The sequence below is a fragment of the Mauremys mutica genome, chromosome 2 (assembly GCF_020497125.1).
Source record: "Mauremys mutica isolate MM-2020 ecotype Southern chromosome 2, ASM2049712v1, whole genome shotgun sequence".
NCBI lineage: Eukaryota > Metazoa > Chordata > Testudines > Geoemydidae > Mauremys > Mauremys mutica.
The window spans coordinates 223,210,232-223,233,041 of NC_059073.1; the positions used below are offsets into that span (position 1 = coordinate 223,210,232).

Sequence of the window (22,810 nt, forward strand, 5' to 3'; positions counted from 1 at the left end):
GCGAGACCCGTAGGCCGGGCCTGCCTGCGTCGCCGCCCAGCCTCGAGTTTGAGAGCGGCCGGCGGACGAGCGCCTTGTGCGGGCTCGGCGCGCCGGGGCGGCCCGGCCCCGCGACTTTCTAATACCCGGCTGCGCTCCTCAGCATGACATAGACGCCGGGCCGGGACCGAGGGGACTGGGAGCCCGGTGTGTGTGTGTGTGTGTGTGTGTGTGTGTGTGAGGGGGAGCCTGGTGCCAAGGCGGTGGGTGAGCGTGCAAGGGGGAGCTTGAGCCAGCTGTGTGTGTGTGTGTGTGTGCGCGCGTGTGCGCAAGGGGGGAAGAGCCCGAGCCAGCTCTGTGTGTGTGCGTGTGCGCAAGGGGGGAAGAGCCCGAGCCAGCTCTGTGTGTGTGCGTGCGTGTGCGCAAGGGGGGAAGAGCCCGAGCCAGCTCTGTATGTGTGTGGTTTGAGGTCAGTGGTGAAGCCCAGTCTCGGCCCCGGTCCTTTTAGCTCTTCCTTATTTATATTGAGGCAACGGGGAGAAAATGGCTAAATCTGGAGGAGGTGGCGGTGGCAGCGGGGGACTGACCTGGGTGGTAAGTTACTTTCCCCACTGTTCCCTTATGAGCCTTGGCCCAGAGGTTAGATTGCAAATTTAGGGTTGAAGGTCTTGTCAACACATTGAATTAAGTATGTGGCTGTTCCTTAATATCCCTCTGTGTGGACAAGCTCCAGCAGTGCAGATGGTGCTCCGATGGAAGCTGGGAATGTAGGCGAAAGGTTACAGCGATAGAGGGCTTGGTACTGAGTTTTGGACTGTAGGTAGATGGTGGCATTGGATGGGTTTGGGGTGTTTAATAGGGGGACTTTGTGGGAGGGAAGCTGGTGTGTTTCATCTGAAATTGAGGGCAGGCTGTTTGAATAGTAAATTGGTGCCCCGGAGGCTGTTGGGAGGCCAGGGATAGAGTATGGTTTACAGATATCCCCTTACTCTGGAGAAAGGCATCAGTCACTCTCTTTATGGTCCTTAGAGTTTTGTGCTGCTAGATTTCAGTTGGAATGAAATGTGTTTTGGGGCTACAAAAGGGTTATGCAGGTGAACTGCAGTCCCAAACTGACATTCTCCATTCCCAACTGTCTAAAATGAATCTGTCATGAAGCTTAACTTAAAACATTTCAATCAGTTTAGCTATAGTCTTAGGGATATTCATATCTCATAATCTAGGAGTATGGGGAGAGGAGACTGTTCAGCTGGGATGTTGTATGCTTCACAATGTACCCAGGAATTAAACTTTACAACCTTCTGAAAGTTTTCCTTCCAGTTCTTGGCCTCTCTTTTAAGATGATCAAACAGAACTAAATTTTGGATTGTGGTGATATTAAGTGACTCTGGAACTGTTGAACTCTTTTGAGAAGTTTAAAAGCTTTTGGCAGTGTGAGGAATAGGGAGGTTGGAGAGAAATGCCATCCTGGCCTGTTAACAGTAGGTGTCTCTGGTTCTGGAAAGACCCCAGGACAGAGGAGAGAAGACCTGAAGGGACCCAGTTCCCAGAGACAATCAATAATTCACTTGCATTTGTCTTTCTCAGCATAGAGTTCACAGTAGGGTCAACTTCCTCAATATAACTAACAAGAAAAGGCAGCATAACTGAATGGATAGTAGAGTAGCAGCATCTTCATCGAACAGGCACTATGTGTTTACTAGGGATTGTCAGTGTAGTATTCCCCTTCAGTAGGGAGTTTGGATAACCTCCATCCAAGAATATTAAAGGAACTGGCACATGAAATTGCAAGCATAATAGCAAGGATTTTTAATGAGTTCATAAACTTGGAGGTTGTACCCTATGACTAGACATTTTGTAAATATAGTGCCTATATTTTAGAAACCGGGGGGTGGGGGGGCGGTGATCTGGGAAGCTACAGACCTGTTAGTTTGTCCTCAGTTGTTTGCAAGGCCTTAGAACAAATCTTGGAGGAGAGTAGTTGAAGACAGAGAGGTAAATGGTAATTCAGATAAAATACAAGATGTTTTTACAAAAGATAAATTGTGCCACACCAACCTACTCTCTTTCTTTGCGAGAATAACCAATTTTCTAGACAAAGGAAATGTAATAGATATATCCTATCTGGATTTCAGTAAAGCATTTGATACAGTTCTACCTGGGAGATTAGTTAAATTGGAGAAGATGGGGATTAATACAAGACTTGAAAGGTGGGTAAGGAACTGGTTAAAGGAGAGTCTACAGGGGTTATACTGAAGGTGAACTGTCAGGCTGGAGGTAGGTTACTAGTGGAGTTTCTCAGGGATCTCTCTTTGGACCAATGTTACTTAACATTTTCATTAATGACCTTGACACAAAAAGTGGCAATGTGCTAATAAAATTCATGGATGACTTAAAGTTGGGAGGTATTGTCAATATGGAGGACAATTGGAATATCGTACATGACGATGTGGACGTTCATGAAGACTGGAGTAATGGAAATGGAATGACATTTAATATTGCAAAGTGCGAGTTCATACTCTTATGGACTAACAACAAGAGATTTTGCTATGGGCATTTGCCAGTTGGAAATGACAGAGGAGGAGGACCTGGGTGTATTGGTCAATCACAAGATAGCTATGAACTGCCAGTATTATGTGGCAATGAAAAAGGCTAATTCAATCTTAATATATGTTAAGTGAGAGGGAAGTGTTGCTACCATGGTACGAGACACTGATGAGACCTCATCTGGAATACTGTGTGCAGTTCTAATTTCACATGTTTAAGAAAGATGAATTCAAACTGGAAAAGGTGCAGAGAAGGGCTACTAGGATGATCAGAGGACTGAAGAACCTTCCTTATGAGAGAAGACTTAAGTAGCTTGGCTTGTTCAGCTGAACAAAACAAAGGCTGAGGGGAGATATTACTCTCTCTAAATATATCAAAGGGATAAATACCAGGGAGGGAGAGGAGTTGGCACAAGAACAAATGGATATAAACAGGCTATCAACAAGTTGAGGCTTGAAATTAGACAAAGGTTTCTAACCATCAGAGTGAAGTTCTTCAACAGCCTTCCTTGGGAAACAGTGGGGGCAAAACACCTAACTTATTTCAAGACTTAGCTGGACAAATTGGTGAAGGAGAAGGTGTGATGAGGTTGCCTATAATGGTATATGGTCCATCCACGTCTGCATTTACCAAATTTCTCCAATGGCTGGTGATGGGACAGAAGAACTAGGGAGGGTTCTGTGTTACTAGAAATAATTGTTTGAGGTGTCTGGCTGGTGAGTCTTGCCCACATGTCAGGATCTAACTGGTAGTCAGATTTGGGATTGGTGGGGATTTTCCCCCCAGGTCAGATTGGCAGAGACCCTGAGTGTTTTTCACCTTCCTCTGCAGTGTTGGGGCACAGGTCACTTGATGATTTTTAACTAGAGTAATTCTTGAAGTCTTTAAATCAAGATTTGAGAACTGAGTAGCTGAGCCAGAGATTATGGGCCTATTGCAGGAGTGAGTTGGTGAGGTTCTGTGTCCTGTGATGTGCAGGATAATCTTGATGGTCCCTTCTGACCTTACAGTCTTATGAGACACTTGTTACAGTGCTCCTTCCCTCACACCTTCAGCCACAGTTGGGTATCCCACCTTCCAGTTTTCATAAGAGGAGAAAAATAGTTGTGGTGGTATGGAGGTGAATAGATCTTGCATGCATGTTCTGGTGGTTGAGTGTACCTAACAAAGCTTATTTTTTCTCTCCATTTTATGTTAGAGAAATAATTTAAGTGAGGAGTTACTGTAATTGCCTTCTCACATAAAGTCATCCCGGTTAATGTTTTGTTGTTACATTGCTGATCAATTAGGGAACATGCTCATTTAAAGTGGTGCAATGCTCCACTATTACGTTGTTTGGCTGCCTGCTTTCTCCGCAGCAGGCTGCCTCCCTATGCCCCCCCCCAGTGTCTCGTGCCCTCCAGCAGACCCCACGGATCAGCCTCCTGCTCGCAGCAATCAGTTGGCTTGTGGCATTTAGGAGGGAGCGGGGAGGAGCGAGGACTCAGCACACAGGCTCCCCCTGCCTCCTGAACACCGCAAACCGGCTGATTGCCCTGGGCAGGAGGCAGGGGGTCGGGGGTGGGAAGGGGAGCCTGTGTGCTAAGTCCTCGCTCCTCTCCGCTCCCTCCTAAATGCTGCAAGCCAGCTGATTGTCTGAGGGAGGGGGGAGGAGCAAGGACTAGGCATGCCTCCCCTGCCTCCTGCCTGCCACAATCAGCTGGCTTGCAGCGTTCAGAAGGGAGGGGGGAGTAGTGAGGATGCAGAGTGCGAACTAAAGGGGGAGGAGATGCGGGGGGGAAGAGGTGGGTCAAGGGTGGTGGCTTGGGTAAGGGGTGGAGTGGATGGGCCAAGGGTTGAGCTCCTTGCCCCCGACAAAGTCAGTGCATGTGCTTGCAAGAACAGCAAGAGGAGCAGTCGGACAATCCATCCTCTTCCACTCTCTGACTCCACCACCTCAACCAAGCTTCATACTCAGCAGTGATGACTGTAGTATTAAATTATTTCTTTAAAATTGTTTAAAACTTATACCTATATTAAATTGCTTGTTTAAATGGATATAATGCCTTTTGTCTGGGGAAATTGGATTTGCTTAATATGGTTTCACTTAAAGTCACGTTTTTCAGGAACATAACTACAACATTAAGTGAAGAGTTACTGTACTAGGTTAAATTTTTTTATATTGGAAACTAGTGTAGCAGAAGTTTCTTGCTATGCCAATTAAAAAAAAACAACACAATTTTGTCTTGGGTACGGGAGACACTTATTATATAATTACTTTTTCTAGTACTTTGTCCATCTAGTTCTTAAATATCAGGTTTTTAGTAGTTTAGAGCAGGGGTCCCCAACGTGGTGCCATGGCGCCTGCGGGGGCATCTAAATGCGCCCGCATCCTGGCCGGTGGTCGAGCATCCACTGAAATGCCGCCGAAATTTGGCGGCATTTCGGCGGCGATGCCTCTCAATGACGCCACTTGCCGCCAACAAGCAACGTCATCGAGAGGCATTGCCCGCCAGATGAAAAGGTTAGGGACCACTGGTTTAGAGAGAGACCTGGAGACTGGCATAGGTGGTACACTGTGTGGGGATGTGAGTCCAAAAAAAATCAAATAGTTCATGTAGACAGTGAACTTAACAATTCGTTTTGCAACGGAACAGTTTCTTTTTTAAATTTTTACTTAAAAAAACCCAATAACTTCTTTTTAAATCTAAAGAGGAGAAGACACTACCGCATTCGGAACCCTTTGTTTTTTCTCCTGTTTTAAAGACTACATTTAAAAATGTATGAATCTTTGTTCCTCTTGTTATGTCAAGATAGGGATATAAGAGTTATGAAGTTTTAGCTGAGTTCAGTGAACTATTTAGGGCTGTAGTCCTCCCTGTTTTGTGCTTCGAAACATTGAAAATAAAGAGCTCTTCTCTGAAAACCATACCTTTCTAATGGCAACTGTAGTGAGTAGGTACCTGAAAAAGGCATAGAAGGAGACAATTCATTTTAATCAGCAGGTTAGGTATAGTCTCGTCCCCATTTCCTCACGCACAATTTATGTAGTTGCCTTTCTCTGAGTAAAGGGTTTGTATTTTAGTACCTAACCTTCCCTATCTACTTGAAACTCATACTGCTTTATTCTCTTCAGATCACTCTACAATTTACGGTTTTATTTGTTTGCCCTTCCAACTTGGGTGTGTTCTGTAGATTTGGTCAGCTGACGTTACTTAGACACGTGGCAGATATGACCAAGCAAAGCAGAGTGCAGCGTAACTTGTTTAGTTGGTCCATAAAAATCCTCAAAACAAACTCTGGATACTGTGTAATCCAAAAGATGTCTCCTGTTGTGTAGACGGACCCCGAGTACTCAACTCTAAAGACTACAAGGTAACGGTAAGCAAATGACATCATTTGTTTACGGTTGTCAGGTGCTTGAGATCACCCTGAAAATTCTCTGCAGACCTACAGGGCCAAGATACCACTGTTTCTAGAGAATGGTAATGAGACTGTCTTTAGCTCTAGGGCACTGAGATGTTACCATTTGATGTCAGTAATAACTGAGGGCTTGTCTTCACTACTGGGGTTAGTTGACCTAAGTTATGTTACTTTAGCTATGTGAATAATGTAGCTGGAGTTGACATATCCTGGTGTCTTCATTGCGCTGAGTTGACAGGAGACGCTCACTGGTTGACTTCCCTTACTCTTGGAGAGCTGGAGTACCGGGATTGACTGGACTAAATACAGTCTTTATGCTAAATTCTGTACGTTTTGCTAACCAGGAGGATACACTGTCTGCATATTTAAGCAATTATATGGCTTAACATACACTTACTGAGATTCTTAATTTTTACATTTTCTGTCACATTAGAAAATGGCAAATGATACATTTCTTGTATCCTCAGTGATGTAATACTCATGATTTGTGTCAAGCTGCATTTGGATGGAAATTGGAATTCAATTAAATGCAAAAAAACAGCATCCTAGAATTTTCTAGTTAAAGAACACTATCTTTAATGTGTGAAGTAAAAAAAAAAAAGTATGTTTACCAAAACATGTTTTGCATTTAAAACTAATTTATTAAACAGAGGTAGTACTTCCAGTTAGTGAACTAAACTCATTGTTTCTGTTCACCGTCTTCCTCAAGATTTTAGAAGTTAATAGGTCTCCTCTTCTCACCTCACTCCCTAATTTAATAACATTGGGTAACACTGGGTTTTATTGGCTTTCTAGGGAGCAAGGTCTCTTTAATTTAAAAAATAGTCTCTGCATACTGCAATTGAATTGTCCATCTGCATTTGTTCATATAGGCACCAGCACTAGTAGTTGCTCAGAGTCTTAGCTGATATTTACAGTCAATAAGTAGCCATAAAAATGGAGGAGCTTACATCTTGGGAGAAAGCTCACAAGCACCCATTCCCATTACCAAACAAAGTTGGATGGGATGGTGGCTGTTAGGTTTCCAAATTTGTTTGAGTAGGCATGTGAAGAACAGAGAGGTAGGTGTGATGAGGGAAGACTTCTGGGCTTTGCAGGGAAGAAAAGATGACCTCAGATATGTGGGAGAGGGGAGCTAGGTGGCAAAGTTTAGCAGTCAGCATGTAGCTGTCCTCATCCAGAACATCGAATTATAACCTTTAACATGTTGCAAAACTTTCAGTGTCAGAATAAAATGTAGGTTTCTCCTCTTGTTAGCTGAGAGGCTTCATTAATAGATAAGAGACCAGGAGGTAATTAGAGCATGAAAGTATTGCACATTTTTATGCTGAACAGTTTAAAAAATAGAATTCAGAAACTTTGTTGGAAGTTAAATAAAACAAATTGCATTGCACTCTGTTTAAATTTCTCTTGAAAAGTAGATTTTTGTAAGAGTAATCATTGGTGTTAATGGTAATTTATTTTTGGGAAAGAAATTCTTATACTTGCCTGCTGAAACATGATGCTCCATCTTGAATCAACAGGCAGGGTTAAAGTTCGGGTGGGACTCCCTTTTTAAGGCAGTGAAACACATAATGAGCCATGACCAGAAGACTTTCCCATCAACTTCTGTGGGAATGATGGTAGAGAGTTGGAGGATGTAGAGAACAGACATGAATTTCAGATACCCATGGTTAAGGGTTCTTCCTGATATGAAAGTCTTTGATTTTCTCTCATCCTTCTATTTCTCTAGGTTGCTATGAATAAATATCTGTCTGAAACTCCTGTGATCCTCTTCATGGAGTTCTCTGCAGGATTGGGGTCAGAGTTTTTAATCAAATTTATTGGATTTGTGAAAAATTCATTCCGTAAAATCTCAACAAAATATCATTTGCTGTGCAACAAGATTCAAATAGTTAAAAATAAATTAGTGTGCTATTTTAATCTGTAACATGAAGACAAACTTTTAATAGTTCTAAAATATTTTGTTGATTTAAAAAAAACTGGTTGTGTTAGCATAGTCACTTAAGATGAAAGGGTTAAGGCATATAATGTCCTGGGGATGGTTTTGCGCTCTTAAAGGAAGAGGTACGAGACTATGATTGCTTTTAAATTTCTGTGTGTTCCATGTGAAAAAACATGAAAATGGGACTTGTCTCATTAATTTGTACATAAGAACATAAGAAAGGCCGTACCGGGTCAGACCAAAGGTCCATCTAGCCCAGTATCTGTCTACCGACAGTGGCCAATGCCAGGTGCCCCAGAGGGAGTGAACCTAACAGGCAATGATCAAGTGATCTCTCTCCTGCCATCCATCTCCATCCTCTGACGAACAGAGGCTAGGGACACCATTCTTACCCATCCTGGCTAATAGCCATTTATGGACTTAGCCACCATGAATTTATCCAGTCCCCTTTTAAACATTGTTATAGTCCTAGCCTTCACAACCTCCTCAGGTAAGGAGTTCCACAAGTTGACTGTGCGCTGCGTGAAGAAGAACTTCCTTTTATTTGTTTTAAACCTGCTGCCTATTAATTTCATTTGGTGACCCCTAGTTCTTGTATTATGGGAATAAGTAAATAACTTTTCCTTATCTACTTTCTCAACATCACTCATGATTTTATATACCTCTATCATGTCCCCCCTTAGTCTTCTCTTTTCCAAGCTGAAGAGTCCTAGCCTCTTTAATTTTTCCTCGTATGGGACCCTCTCTAAACCCCTAATCATTTTAGTTGCCCTTTTCTGAACCTTTTCTAGTGCTAGAATATCTTTTTTGAGGTGAGGAGACCACATCTGTACACAGTATTCGAGATGTGGGCGTACCATGGATTTATATAAGGGCAATAATATATTCTCAGTCTTATTCTCTATACCCTTTTTAATGATTCCTAACATCCTGTTTGCTTTTTTGACCGCCTCTGCACACTGCGTGGACATCTTCAGAGAACTATCCACGATGACGCCAAGATCTTTTTCCTGACTCATTGTAGCTAAATTAGCCCCCATCATGTTGTATGTATAGTTGGGGTTATTTTTTCCAATGTGCATTACTTTACATTTATCCACATTAAATTTCATTTGCCATTTTGTTGCCCAATCACTTAGTTTTGTGAGATCTTTTTGAAGTTCTTCACAATCTGCTTTGGTCTTAACTATCTTGAGCAGTTTAGTATCATCTGCAAACTTTGCCACCTCACTGTTTACCCCTCTCTCCAGATCATTTATGAATAAATTGAATAGGATTGGTCCGAGGACTGACCCTTGGGGAACACCACTAGTTACCCCTCTCCATTCTGAGAATTTACTATTAATTCCTACCCTTTGTTCCCTGTCCTTTAACCAGTTCTCAATCCATGAAAGGACCTTTCCTTTTATCCCATGACAGCTTAATTTACGTAAGAGCCTTTGGTGAGGGACCTTGTCAAAGGCTTTCTGGAAATCTAAGTACACTATGTCCACCGGATCCCCCTTGTCCACATGTTTGTTGACCCCTTCAAAGAACTCTAATAGATTAGTAAGACACGATTTCCCTTTACAGAAACCATGTTGACTATTGCTCAAGAGTTTGTTTTTCTATGTGTCTGACAATTTTATTCTTTACTATTGTTTCAACTAATTTGCCCGGTACCGACGTTAGACTTACCGGTCTGTAATTGCCGGGATCACCCCTAGAGCCCTTTTTAAATATTGGCGTTACATTAGCTAACTTCCAGTCATTGGGTACCGAAGCCGATTTAAAGGACAGGTTACAAACCTTAGTTAATAGTTCCGCAACTTCACATTTGAGTTCTTTCAGAACTCTTGGGTGAATGCCATCTGGTCCCGGTGACTTGTTAATGTTGAGTTTATCAATTAATTCCAAAACCTCCTTTAGTGACACTTCAATCTGTGACAGTTCCTCAGATTTGTCACCTACAAAAGCCAGCTCAGGTTTGGGAATCTCCCTAACATCCTCAGCCGTGAAGACTGAAGCAAAGAATCCATTTAGTTTCTCCGCAATGACTTTATCCTCTTTAAGCGCTCCTTTTGTATTTTGATCATCAAGGGGCCCCACTGGTTGTTTAGCAGGCTTCCTGCTTCTGGTGTACTTAAAAAACATTTTGTTATTACCTTTGGCGTTTTTGGCTAGCCGTTCTTCAAACTCCTCTTTGGCTTTTCTTATTACACTCTTGCACTTAAGTTGGCAGTGTTTGTGCTCCTTTCTATTTGCCTCACTAGGATTTGACTTCCACTTTTTAAAGGAAGTCTTTTTATCTCTCACTGCTTCTTTTACATGGTTGTTAAGCCACGGTGGCTCTTTTTTAGTTCTTTTACTATTTTTCTTACTTTGGGGTATACATTGAAGTTGGGCTTCTATTATGGTGTCTTTAAAAAGGGCCCATGCAACTTGCAGGGATTTCACTTTAGTCACTGTACTTTTTAACTTTTGTCTAACTAACCCCCTCATTTTTGTATAGTTCCCCCTTTTGAAATTAAATGCCACAGTGTTGGGCAGTTGAGGTGTTCTTCCCACCACAGGGCTGTTGAATGCTATTGTATTATGGTCACTATTTCCAAGTGGTCCTGGAAATACCTCTTGGACCAGCTCCTGCGCTCCACTCAAGATTAAATCTAGAGTTGCCTCTCCCCTTGTGGGTTCCCGTACCAGCTGCTCCATGAAGCAGTCATTTAAAGTATCGAGAAATTTTATCTCTGCATTTCGTCCTGAAGTGAAATGTTCCCAGTTAATATGGGGATAATTGAAATCCCCCACTATTATTGTGTTCTTAATTTTGATAGCCTCTCTAATTTCCCTTAGCATTTCATCATCACTATTACTGTCCTGGTCAGGTGGTCGATAATAGATCCCTAATGTTATATTTTTACTAGAGCATTGTAGTTGTTATCTGGTCCATAGTATTAAGTGAAATATACTGCTGCTGTTTGTTTGCCCCCTAGAATCTTAATCTATTGTAATGCTGTAATTAATCATAAACTGCATTCTTTTATAGGGCTATATCATATATGCCTTATAGTACTGTTCTGCAAAAGAACTGTTAAAATACACTGTAATATAAATGCATGTTCTGCAGTTGTACTCTACTCTAAAGTCACTACTCAGCAAGCATAAAACTATACCAATCCTAAAGTACCAGTAGCAGTTCCATAGTTAGGATTGTAAGGCTGTTCCTATTCTAAGCGTGATTTTTGGACTTTTGTAAAATTTGCAGGAGAAAAGCCTGAAATTTTGCATGAACCCTCTTATGCCATTCTCTTCTTTTTTTTATTAGGGGAGTAAAGGATGGAATCTATTTGGATAATTTGAAAATTACTTCTGGGGAGACTCTCCTTCCCAACATTGCCCTTTGATGCTGCTGTGACAGCACAAAGAAACCAGAAGAGTTCTGATTCTGGTTGGAGGAGATCTTCCCTTTGAGGCACAGCTCAGCACAAAATATACTTCTAGGTCTTTTTTTTTTTTTTTTTTAAGTGATTCAGATCCTCATCTGGTGTAAATCAACTTGGCTCCATTGAATTCATTTCATGCCATTTCACAGCAGATTAGAATCTGGCACAGTGTGTTTTACTTACACTCAAACAAGCTTTTTTTTTTTTCTCGTAAGCCTGAAGTTTTCAAAATTTCACCTCTATTTAAAAACTGATGCATGAACCTAGTTTTATATTTTTAGGAGCCCGTAACTGATGTTTTTTCCACGTACAAGCACGGTAAACTGCACATACTCCCATGCAGAATTTATAAAACTTCTTATGGTAGCCTGTGAACATGATAATATTCATGTCAGTGTTTAGAAAGGTGAAAATATCTGTAAGCTTAGCTCTGAGAGAAGGAGGAGTATCTGGTTCAGACATGGCCTTTGAGTTCTGAGGTCTTGGAATTTGTTGCAGAATTCACTTTTCCTGCAGAATTGTGCTGTAGAATCTAAGCTTTATTTTTTTTTAAAAAGAAGTGTAACCTGTACAGTTAGAAGAAAACTTGAAAACATGAACTGAGTGTGAACTGGTGCATTGTCTTCCTGAGCATGCTTATAGCCTGAAACAATAGCTTTTAGAGGTGTGAACTTCCCTATTCATTTCCATGAGTTTGGGTCAATTTCATTGGCAGTATGAATACAGTGTTTCACTGCTGATTACTTTTTGAAAAAGTCCAAATAATATATTTTATGTTACAATCCCTAACAACTTCTTACCATTCCCTGGCTGCCAGAGGCCCTAGCTGTCAGTCTCCAGCTGTGGGATATTTTTGTATTGTATTGATGAGATGCCATCATTCCTCCCAGAAAATTGTGAGAGTTTGTGTCCACACGTTTCTCCCTGCATGTGCTGAGAAATCCAGGAGAGAGGTTCATGCAGCAGGACAAGGGTGAACTGGAGCCATGCCTGTACAGGATTGCTGGTCACTGACTCCTGGGCAGCAGAGTTAAAAAAAAATTGGACCAGAGAGGTCACGGCTGTAGGGGCAGCTGTATTGTGGGCTCGTTGCTGGAGGACTGCTTATATCTGTACATGTACTTTTGCATCCACACCAGCATTTTGGTGATAGAGGGCTTAATTTGCTTTGCGGGACTGGTAAAATGTTGCCAGTGAAAGCTGAGGGCATTGTTGCTAGGACTCAAAATTGTGTAGATGCCTGTGCTACCAGAAGGAAAGTTTTGTGCCACTAAAACTCTATATAATCTAGACCAGACCTAGATGAGGCTAAAGATCTGAGAATTGTTCAGGGCTAAGGTCCTCTGGAGGCAGACTTGTACTCTGCTGGGACCAGCACCATCCTCTGGAGCCACAGCAAAGGATCAATGATGGTAACATTGGCATGTAATGCAACAGAGGCATTGTTGGTGAATGCTACTGCTGAGCCTATGCTGCTTCCACGTCTGCTTCGGCTGTTACTGTCAGCACCTTAGTGCACTGGGTGTTCTTGGCCTTAAAGGTATCTGTTGACCCTTGCTCTGCCACTAGTGCCATGCTGGCAGTGGAGTTAAACTGAATTTCCAGGTGGCCTGAGTCCTCTGGACCCTCAAGTATGTGGGCAAGAGGAAAAGGAGCTCTATAGTCCAGTTGGTGCCAAAGGAATCTTGATCTCCAAAGAAACATTTGTACAGACATATATCAAAGGAGCTGCTCAGAAATCATGATTCTGTCTTCCCCAGAACAAGGGGTGTATCCTTGCTGTGCTGCCATTTTTCTGGACTTTTGTCTCTGTCTGCTTTGGTACCAGGGGATACTGCATATCCATTTATTGGATCTGATCAGTCTTTCTTCTAATGTTCCCTCTGTTGATGCTGCTGTTCCAGGAATAATTTGAGTTGACTTTGGTATCATCTGGGATATATTTGGAGGTCCACCTGGGCACTTGGAATAAACTAACTCAAGTGGCAAAGGGTGGCAATTTGCACAGTGATAAGATCTGTTCCCTTTCTTTCCTTGGTTAGGAGACTTAAAAATCACATGTGGTGACTTCATCCAGCACCCTCCTCTTGGTTCCTGTTAAATGAATTTGGCCTCTCTGGCAAACCCCTATGTCAGGTATTCAGACCACAGGAGGGAGTCCAAGTCTGCAGTTCAGGCTACTTTTCCAGCCTCTTGCAGAATCATGATCCTTAGAAGTCTCTCGCCTCCTCCCTTCTGCAGCTGAAACACATGTTCCTTGCTGTCTTCCACTAGCCAGCGTTTTAGAAGATCTGACTAAATCTGAAGGGTAACATCGCAGGTAGGATATGTGAGGTGATACTGTGCAGACCAAGATTGCCGACCCCTGAGCTAGGCTACTTTTCAGAAGTGGTGTGCCGAGTCTTCATTTATTCACTCTAATTTAAGGTTTCGCATGCCAGTAATACATGTTAACGTTTTTAGAAGGTCTCTTTTTATAAGTCTGTAATATATAACTAAACTATTGTTGTATGTAAAGTAAATAAGGTTTTTAAAATGTTTAGGAAGCTTCATTTAAAATTAAATTAAAAAGCAGAGCCCCCCAGACCAGTGGCCAGGACCCAGGCAGTGTGAGTGCCACTGAAAATCAGCTCGCATGCCACCTTTGGCACGTGTGCCATAGGTTGCCTACCCCTGGCCTTGCTTAATATGTCATCAGCTGAGAATGTGGTGGTTTCTTCTACATCTCCTTCTAATGGCAGATGCTCCGAATCAGTGGTTCTCAAGCAGGGGGTATGCAGAGGTCTTCCGGGGGTATATCAGGTCATCTAGATATTTACCTAGTTTTACAACAGACAACATAAAAAGCACTAGTTTAGTACAAACTAAAATGTCATATAGACAATGACTTTATACTGCTCTATATACTATACGCTGAAATGTAAGTACAACATTTATGTTCAGTTGATGTATTTTATAATTATATGGTAAAAATGAGAAAGTAAGCAATTTTTTCAGTAATAGTGTGCTGTATCACTTTTGTGTATTTTGTCTGATTTTGTAAGCAAGTAGGATTTTAAGCGAGATGAAACTTGAGGGTACGCAAGACAAATCAGACTCCTGAAAGGAGTACAGTAGTCTGGAAAGGTTGAGAGCCACTGCTCTGAATTTTGGGACTCTGTCAGCTCAGAAGGCGCATCAGTTATTTATACCTTAGGGTAAAAGGATAAAGACAGGATTACTTTACCTGTGAATGAATGCCTTCTTGAGGCAGTCGGGGATAGCTAGATGGTACCACCTTCTGTATATCAACAGGTTTTGTGCATTCTTTTATGCACCTATCACCAAAATCCCTTGTGTTTGCATCTTCTGAGAGATCGAAGTATGCCAGCTGAGAAGGAAGAGAGAGAAGATAAATGGTTTGTGCAGAAACATCTCCTTTTGAGAGATAAAAATTGTGTTTTAAAATGTGTAGGCAGTTACCAGTTTACTCTCTGGGAGTGTATACAACCCTTTGAACCAGTGCTGGAGGAGCAAAGAAAAAACAGGTCAAAGATGACACATGTGAACATCATTCTGTAACAATACTCTGCAAGCCTCACTTGGTATCTTAGATTTGATTGCAAGGGTTGTAGCACTTTGAGGCTATGGCTACACTTAGCGCTGCACAGCGCTGCTGCGGCAGCGCTTTGAAGCGCGAGTGTGGTCAGAGCACCAGCGCTGGGAGAGAGCTCTCCCAGCGCTGTCCGTACTCCACCTCCCTATGGGAATTAACGTTCAGCGCTGGGAGCACGGCTCCCAGCACTGGGGCTCTGATCACACTGGCGCTTTGCAGCGCCGCAACTTGCAGCGCTGGAGGGGGTGTTTTTTCACACCCTGCTGCAGCGCTGCAAATCTGCAAGTGTAGCCAAGACCTCAGTATCTCTATGGCAGTATGTGTGGCTTAAGTTTCTAGGCCTTTTATCACTCAGGTCAGGGTAAATTCCTCAATGGAGAGGGCCTATTCAGTGAAAAGAAGTTATTGCTCACCCTTTGTGTAACTGCCTTAGAAAAGACCCTTCCAAATATTGTCTACTTCCGGTGCCTGCAACAGTATGCTCCCTTGATATCTGATTTGGCCAAGTGTAGATCTCAGCCTTATCAGAGGAAGCTGTACAAATCCAAGTTCAGCAAATTGTGGTCTGACTCATCTCTACTCAGCAGGGCACTATTGTCAGCGAGACCACAAATTTAATGGGGCACCATCTGAGAGCCCAAAGTCATTAGCATACCAGTTATTTCTCCTTCTTCTCATTCCTTTTTAGTGACATTTATCCCAATTCCTTGTATTACTGTATGGAATTACCACAAATAATTCAGTTCTGGAAGACATGGAATTTATCTACCTAATCCAATTCTACTCTGTGTCTTTTCTCCTTCTTTCCCTATATCAGAGGTCATGGACCTTGCAAAGCTACATAATTACAAGGTTCAAGTTTTGAATATTCATTTTGGTCTTAACTTTCTTATAAGAGTGGTTCAAAGCTCTCTATTTAAAGAATGCTTATTTTCATACTGCCATCAAACCATTCTACCAGTATGTGCAGTGATGAGGTGAGACTATTAAATCTGCATTTGTTAAAACATTTAGGTAGAAGCACAATGTCTAATATATGCACATAAAAATTAGGATACTCCCTGTATCCAAACTTTTAAATTAATAATATTGCCAAGTGTACTGTTTGTTTTTGGAAATCCACTAAATCAAATACAGCATCAGCCTCACTACACTGTATTAGTAACTTAACACAGAATCAGCAATCATTGGGTATAGCTTTCCTCTCATTTGAAATGTAGTTAAGTGGATTAATCCAGTATTTTCACCATGCAAAGTCTTTATCAAGGATGCCTGGGCAGAATTTGTGATTTTCTTAGATTTTATTCAAAGACAATTTCAATATAATGTTACAAAAATATAATGTACCCTGTATAGACTTTGGCTTCTGTATGATAAAGGTCACACCTAATTATATAATTTTCCTTTTTTGTTGTGTAACTTCCCAAAACATGCTAGTCACTGTACAGCAACCATAAAACACTCCTGGTCCCATTGCCAAAGAGTTAATAGTCTAAAGGTCCTGATCCTTCCAGGTAATCTCTGGGGGCAACCATTATTACAGAGTCCTATTGACTTCAGAGGGACTCTGCTGTGGCCAAAAAGGTACATCGATGTTGATCATTTTGCAAGATTGGACTAAATAAAGACATGACATAAATCAATACCAGGAAAACATGGCAGGGTGAAAGGAGGCTAAGAGTTATGTGGTTGTTTAGAATAATGTGCATAACCCATTCATTGGTTTATAAAACTGACTCTTCATAGAGGCTACATTTGCAACTGCTCCTCAGATATCCTGTCAGAGATGGTCCAGATAATACTTAGACCTGCCATGAGTGCAAGAGACTGGACTAGATGACCTCTCGAGGTTCCTTCCAGTCCTATGATTCTATAAAATTAATACAGTTTTCACTTAAGATCAGGAAACAGTGTGAATATTTTTTTCAAGAAGGTTTGAGGTTAAACTTGTATATGAAAGAGGCAGGATATAGTCCCAGTAGTCCATACTTATAAAACTAAATGATCCTTAACAGTTTTGTCACAGACATTAGATTACCAGACAAAATAATGGGCCTAGTCCTGCAAGATGCTAAATGCCTACTGCAAAGTTATGAATGCTCTTAATTTTAAATTTTCTTACTGTTAATACTAGTTTACATAAACCAGTGTTGGCACTCCGAGTGCTAGTGAAGACAACCTATGATTGAATGATGCTGTTTTCAGTACTGTGATTAGTCTTGCTCAAAAGTATGGCTAGATGATGCATGTGCGAACAGCACTCTGGTGCTGGTACCAATTCAGGTGAATGGGTAATATCAACGCTACAGAACTGTTAAAAAAATTTCCATAGTGTGGACAAGGAATAACAATTGAAGACTGTAGATTTTAATTTCCTGCCCTGAAGATATTAGTCTAAATAACAAGAAAAAGATTGGGGGCTGGGGGGAAGGCTGCAACAGAGTGATGTGTGGCAAATACTATTTTTTGTGGGTTGTTTTGTTTGTTCATTATATAATGGAGGATTTGAGAAAAGAAGAAAGTGGAGATGAATTCCCAAAGCATGGGAGTAGGGGAAATAATGAAGTGATGTGCAGAAATGAGGGTAAGGGAATTAGTCTGCAGCAGCAGAACTATCATAGAGGGGTTGGGTGGTTAACTAGTTTTATGTAGAAAAAATGCCCAGTCAAAATAAAAGAAGGATCCCAGTCATGTCACTGCTTCTGATCCTGCATAACCCCACACTTTCATGCTTCAAAATCAAATGGTTGGCTTTCACTTCCCAATGAATGAACAAACAGAATTATTAAATAATACACATCAATGTGAAAACCAGGACTGGAGTGCTGCTTTCAGTGTCCAAAAAACCTTTACCACTTAAACAAAAAGTTAGCTTTTGTAAGCAGGTATGCCATTCCACTGCATATCACACACACAATAGTCTTGTCCACAATTACATCCCTCCCCCGATATTTTCCTTTATTCTGTGTCTTTAGAAACATCAGTAATAAAGCCTTGGAAGCAGCACCACTCCCTTACAGTATAGACTAGCCTTCAGGAGAACTGAAGCACATCTGGTGAAGATGCTCTATGCCGATGGGGGAGAGCTCTCCTGTTGGCAGGGCCGGCTCTGGCTTTTTTGCTGCCCCAAGCAAAAAAAAAAAAAAAATTGTGCAGGGGCTGGAATGGCGATGGGGCGGGGGGAACAAACCTGCCAGCCAGCGGAAACAGCAAAGGGGGGGAAACCAACCTGCCGGCCAGCTGGCCGGAGCAGCGAAGGGGGGGTGTGCGCGAAACCTGCCGGCTGGTCGGAGCGATGGGGGGAGGGGGGACAAACCTGCTAGCCAGCCGAAACAGCAAAGGGGAGGGGTGGGAAACCAACCTGCTGGCCGGAGCAGCAAAGGGGGGTGGGGTGGGAAACCTGCCAGCGGGTCGGAGTGACGAAGGGGGCGGGGGCAGAGGGGAGGGATGAAACAAACCTGCTGGCTGGAGCAGCGAAGGGGGGGCGTGAAACAAACCTGCCAGTCGGAGCGACAAAAGACAAAGCTGCCGCCGTAGCAGCAAAGGGGGGGTGGGGGCAGCGGGAAACTTGCTGGCCGGTCGGAGCAGCTAAGGTGGGGGGAGGTGCGACACAAACCGCCCAGCCGGCCGGAGCAGCGAAGGGAAGAAAAAATAAAAAACCAAAAAAAAAAAAAATACCTGCAGGGCGACGGGAGCGCGGGTGCAGGGGAGTGCACACTCCAGCTAGCCTGGGGGAGTGGAGAGAAGGGGGGCAGCCAGGGCTTCCTTAAGCGGGGTGCTCGTGCCGCCTGCTGGGAGGGCTCCGTTTCGCTCTGGTGGGCGGGCTGCCATGCCAGGCTTGCTGCAGACCTGGCACTGCTCCCAGCAGCTCCCCTCCTCTGCGCTGCCGCCCCCTACAGGGCGGCAGGAACAGCAAACCAAAATGGAAAAAAACCTGCAGGGGCGGCGGAAGCAGCAAAGCGCAAAAAAAAAAAAAAAGGGATTGGGCGGAATGCCGCCTCTTGGAATCTGCCACCCCAAGCACCAGCTTGCTCTGCTGGTGCCTGGAGCCGGCCCTGCCTGTTGGCATAATAAAACCACCTCTGTGAAAGGCAGTAGCTAGGTCAGCGGCAGTCGGAAGCTCTTCTGCAGACAGCACTGTCCACAGTGGCGCTTAGGTTGGTGTGACTTGTCACTCAGCAGGGTGATTTATTCACACCCCATGAGCGAGATAAATTATACCGAAATAATCTGTAGTGTAAACAAGCCCAGACTCTCCCTTAGGCTTGCTCTCTAGCTACTAAGGTGTCTCATGGCAGAACTTTTGTCTCTCCCTCTAGATTCCAGTGTTAGTCTGTGAACTACTGCACATGCACACAGGGTTCTAAAGCCATATATATTGCACATACATTCTTGTAATTACTTTTAGAATTAGATACATCTGTTAATAATTTTGCTTGAGTACAGCTTGAGTCCTTCAAACTAACATGAGTGCTAGTTTTCAAAGAGATTTAATTATATGGGAGGAAAAAATAAATTCTAATGGAATCCTCATTGTATCCTTACCTATTGATCTGTGACCTGAATGGCACCTTAATATTGGGTGAACTGTGTTTCAAGAGGTCACAATAAACTTTCTTTTTTGGATACAGTTTAACTACTGATTGTTTTAAATTTACCATTTGTGAATTATCAATGTAATTTCATAAGTACCCACAACTGACCTTAAAATATGCATTGTGATGATCCTGTCCAGAAGAGACATTAGCTATGTGCTTCACATTATTTTACTCAAAGGAGTAGAACCTGGAAAGTGTAATGATGGTCTGTTGAAACCTGTGCCAAATCAAAGTGGAGCTGTTGCTTTAATAATTTCTTTATAAAGCGCCTTTAAGCATGTAATCGCTTGTGTTATACATGACAGTCTTCAGTTTGAAAATAGGTCTGGTAGAATCATGCTAATCCGCACAAAAGGGTGGCCTCTTTTCACTTCTCAAAAATGGTGTGATGCCTTATTCTTGCTCTCTTTGTTTTACTTGCTACTTCATAAAATTCAGTAATTTACAGTGGATCTCCCAGGGAAGGGGAGGCTAGACTAGTATTTTAAGTCTGACTTTGATGCCTAGCTCCCTTTACTAAACTTTGCTAAATCTAAACCAGTATCATAGAAACTTTATGGGAATAAGATAGGGTTTTCCCCCTCTGAATGTGAGGCAAATACTACACAGCAGTAGGGAGAAATGGGGATTAAAAAAATGAGCTGCTCATTGCTTGATCTTTTTTTCCCCCTGAACTTCCCTAGCTCCAGAATAGTTAGGGCTGGAAACACCCAACCTACTTCTAGTTGGTTCTGATGAGAACTGGTGCCTTTGATTAGTTTGGGGGAACAGATGGTAAAGATATTCTTCATTGTATTAAGGTCCACAGCTCTGTTACAATGAGTACTTCAGCCTGCTTGCAACTTGGAGAAGAACCAGACCTGTCAGTCACTGGCAGCAGTGAAATGGACAGTTTCCTGAAATTCTCTCTCCAGTTTTAGCTGCCTGTGCAGTGGCAAGTGTGCCCAATCAGATTTCTATGCAGAGCTTTTCTGAGGAAAATTCCAAACTTTTTATTTCAAATTTCTGGTGAACAATTTGGCTCAGTAACGTGACTAATTCTCCCTGGGGACTCCTCAGGCTACATTTGCCTTTTGGTGAGACTTTCCTGCTGCTCTGCATTTCTTCTGATGTGTTTGCAGCATCTTGGGGAGAGAGCTATGCCAAGAAAGCGTTGGCCCAGTCAACACAAGGTTGTCCCTTCCGTCCCCACACACCACTCAAAGACGCAGGTAGGTTTGGAATTGTTGACTTCAGGGGCAAGCAGCTCCCCTTCTCCCATGTACATGAACAGAATAACATCTGAGGGGCAGCTAGCCACTGAGAGTGGAGATCTACTGTGTTTTCCCCTCAGGATGTCATGGAAGGCACTGAATGCAACAAAGATGCTGCCAACACCAAAGAATGCACTAAGATTCCTACCTCAGTCACCCTGCCCCCTCTCCCCAGTCCATCCTCTATAGTAGGCCCACCAGGGACTCCTTACTGTTAGCCCAAGCAGTGGTCTTCCAAGGAGATGCAGACCAAGAAGTATCTCATACTGTAAAAAGAGGGGAAAAGATGGGGGGGTGGATTCCATTTTTGAACCCCAGTACCCTCCATGAGAGACCCATAATGGGTCCCTTTGAGGAGGAAAGACAATAAGCCCAGCCTCTCTGAGGACTGAGTGATTGCTAAACACTTGAAATATTTTTTGAGCAATGTCTGAGTCCAGTTTTGCTCCTTTCTCTGAAGCAGAATCATTGGGACGAGCACTCACAGGGAATATCAATAAAATCATCACTGGTTCCCCTGCTCATCTTCATGGAGTGCATCATGGTGGATTAATGCAGAAAAGACTAAGCCAAAGATCTGTGCTGATTTGTCTGGGTGCATGCACTTGCTAAAAAAGGAAATTCTTCCTCTGCACGCAAGCAAGTCCAGCTGTCTGAATTACAGTTAGGGGATCAAATAATATATAATTAAGGCCCTACTTGAATTGTGGGATGCTTGTCAAAAAATTGTGGCTGAGTTGCGGACAAGCCAGGAAAATTGCAGAAAAGGGTTATTTGCGGTAATAAAGTCCATTATTACTTTTCTGCAATTTTCTGCTGTTGGTCGTCTGGGGCTGAGAGAGGGTGCCCGAGTTTGGGGCGGGGGGGGGGTTCCCGCTGTCAGCCACCCGGAGCCGAGAGTGGATGCCTAGGGCTGACAGTGGGGGTTCTTGTTCTCAGCCCCGGTGCAGCCAGGGCTCCCACTGTCAGCCCCCAGCATGGCTGGGCTCCTGCTGTCAAAATTGCAGTGGAAGCCTAATATTGCAGACTATGTAATCTCACAAGTTAAGTAGGGCCTTATATATAATATTAAAAATGAAACAGAAGAGAGACTTATTCAGGCAGAGTACTGATAAAGTATGTTTAGCACCTCTGTGGCTGGTCTAACTATAGCTATTTATCCTTCCCCATCTTCCCTGGGAAGATATAGTAGATGAATAGGGATTTCCTGCCATACCTAAAAGACTAGGGAGGTATTGAGCTGTTACTCTGGTTGCCATGGTAGGTAGCTATGCTGTAATATCCAGATTGTTTGCAGCTGCTTCTGCCAGTTGCCATGCCTCACCGCCACCACCTCACTCTCCCTGCTACAGCTCACCATGGAATAACACGAGGGAGGGCAGCCCAGATGTAGAACAACGAGAGAGAGATCAATCTTTTTGGCCCATTATTTAATTATTTCTAGCCCCTCGCTATCTATTTTATAAGGCCCCATTGTGCACTGGTTCAGATTCAACCTGGTGTCACTACCAACAGTAAACACTGCTATCTTTGGTGTTTCTAAGGGAGGATATTTTTTCTCTGAAAGTGGCCTCCTCACTGTATAGGAGTTTTCACTCCAGCTTCCTTCTCTGGGTGTAAAAGCTGTCTGGTGACATCAAAATAACATCAGCAAAAATAAAAACTTTGATGTGCTCCACATGCTTTCACAAGCTCTTCTTTGGCTATCCCACAATAAGAGAATTATGTCTGCCAACAGGGTTCAGTGGTGGGTTTTTAAGTGGCTGAAGACCCCAATTCGTCCCCTGCAGATTTTCCTACAGAAGTGACAAGTGTAACCTTGGAGGAGACATAGTTGTTGGCATGGAGGAGAGGCTTGCATGATTTAAAGACCCTCAGAACTACATCATCCAGAGCTTTCATACTCCTGGTAGGGTCCCCCTTGGCGAGGAGGTCTGAGGCTAGGCTCGACGAACCGCGGTGTAAACTTCACAAGACCCCAACAGTTGATCAGGCACATACAGAGGACCTTTTAATACTCTGCGGCTGTGAAGGCGGATGAGGGCTGCAGCAGAAGGGAGGCTCCTGGT

At 43.0% G+C, this 22,810-nt stretch overlaps 1 protein-coding gene across 2 annotated transcripts in view; it reads left to right on the top strand.

Moving 5' to 3' along the window:
- Window positions 1-301: 301 nt before the first annotated feature.
- TOP2B (DNA topoisomerase II beta) overlaps window positions 302-22,810 on the top strand; it is a 137,498-nt gene continuing 114,989 nt past the window's right edge. Inside the window, exon 1 of one of the 2 annotated variants that reach the window (XM_045003214.1) lies at window positions 302-573. In XM_045003214.1, the coding sequence (XP_044859149.1) occupies window positions 523-573 (51 nt within the window). In that variant the 5' untranslated portion in view covers window positions 302-522. The remainder of the gene's footprint in view (window positions 574-22,810) is intronic. The other variant, XM_045003213.1, reaches the window with a different exon arrangement.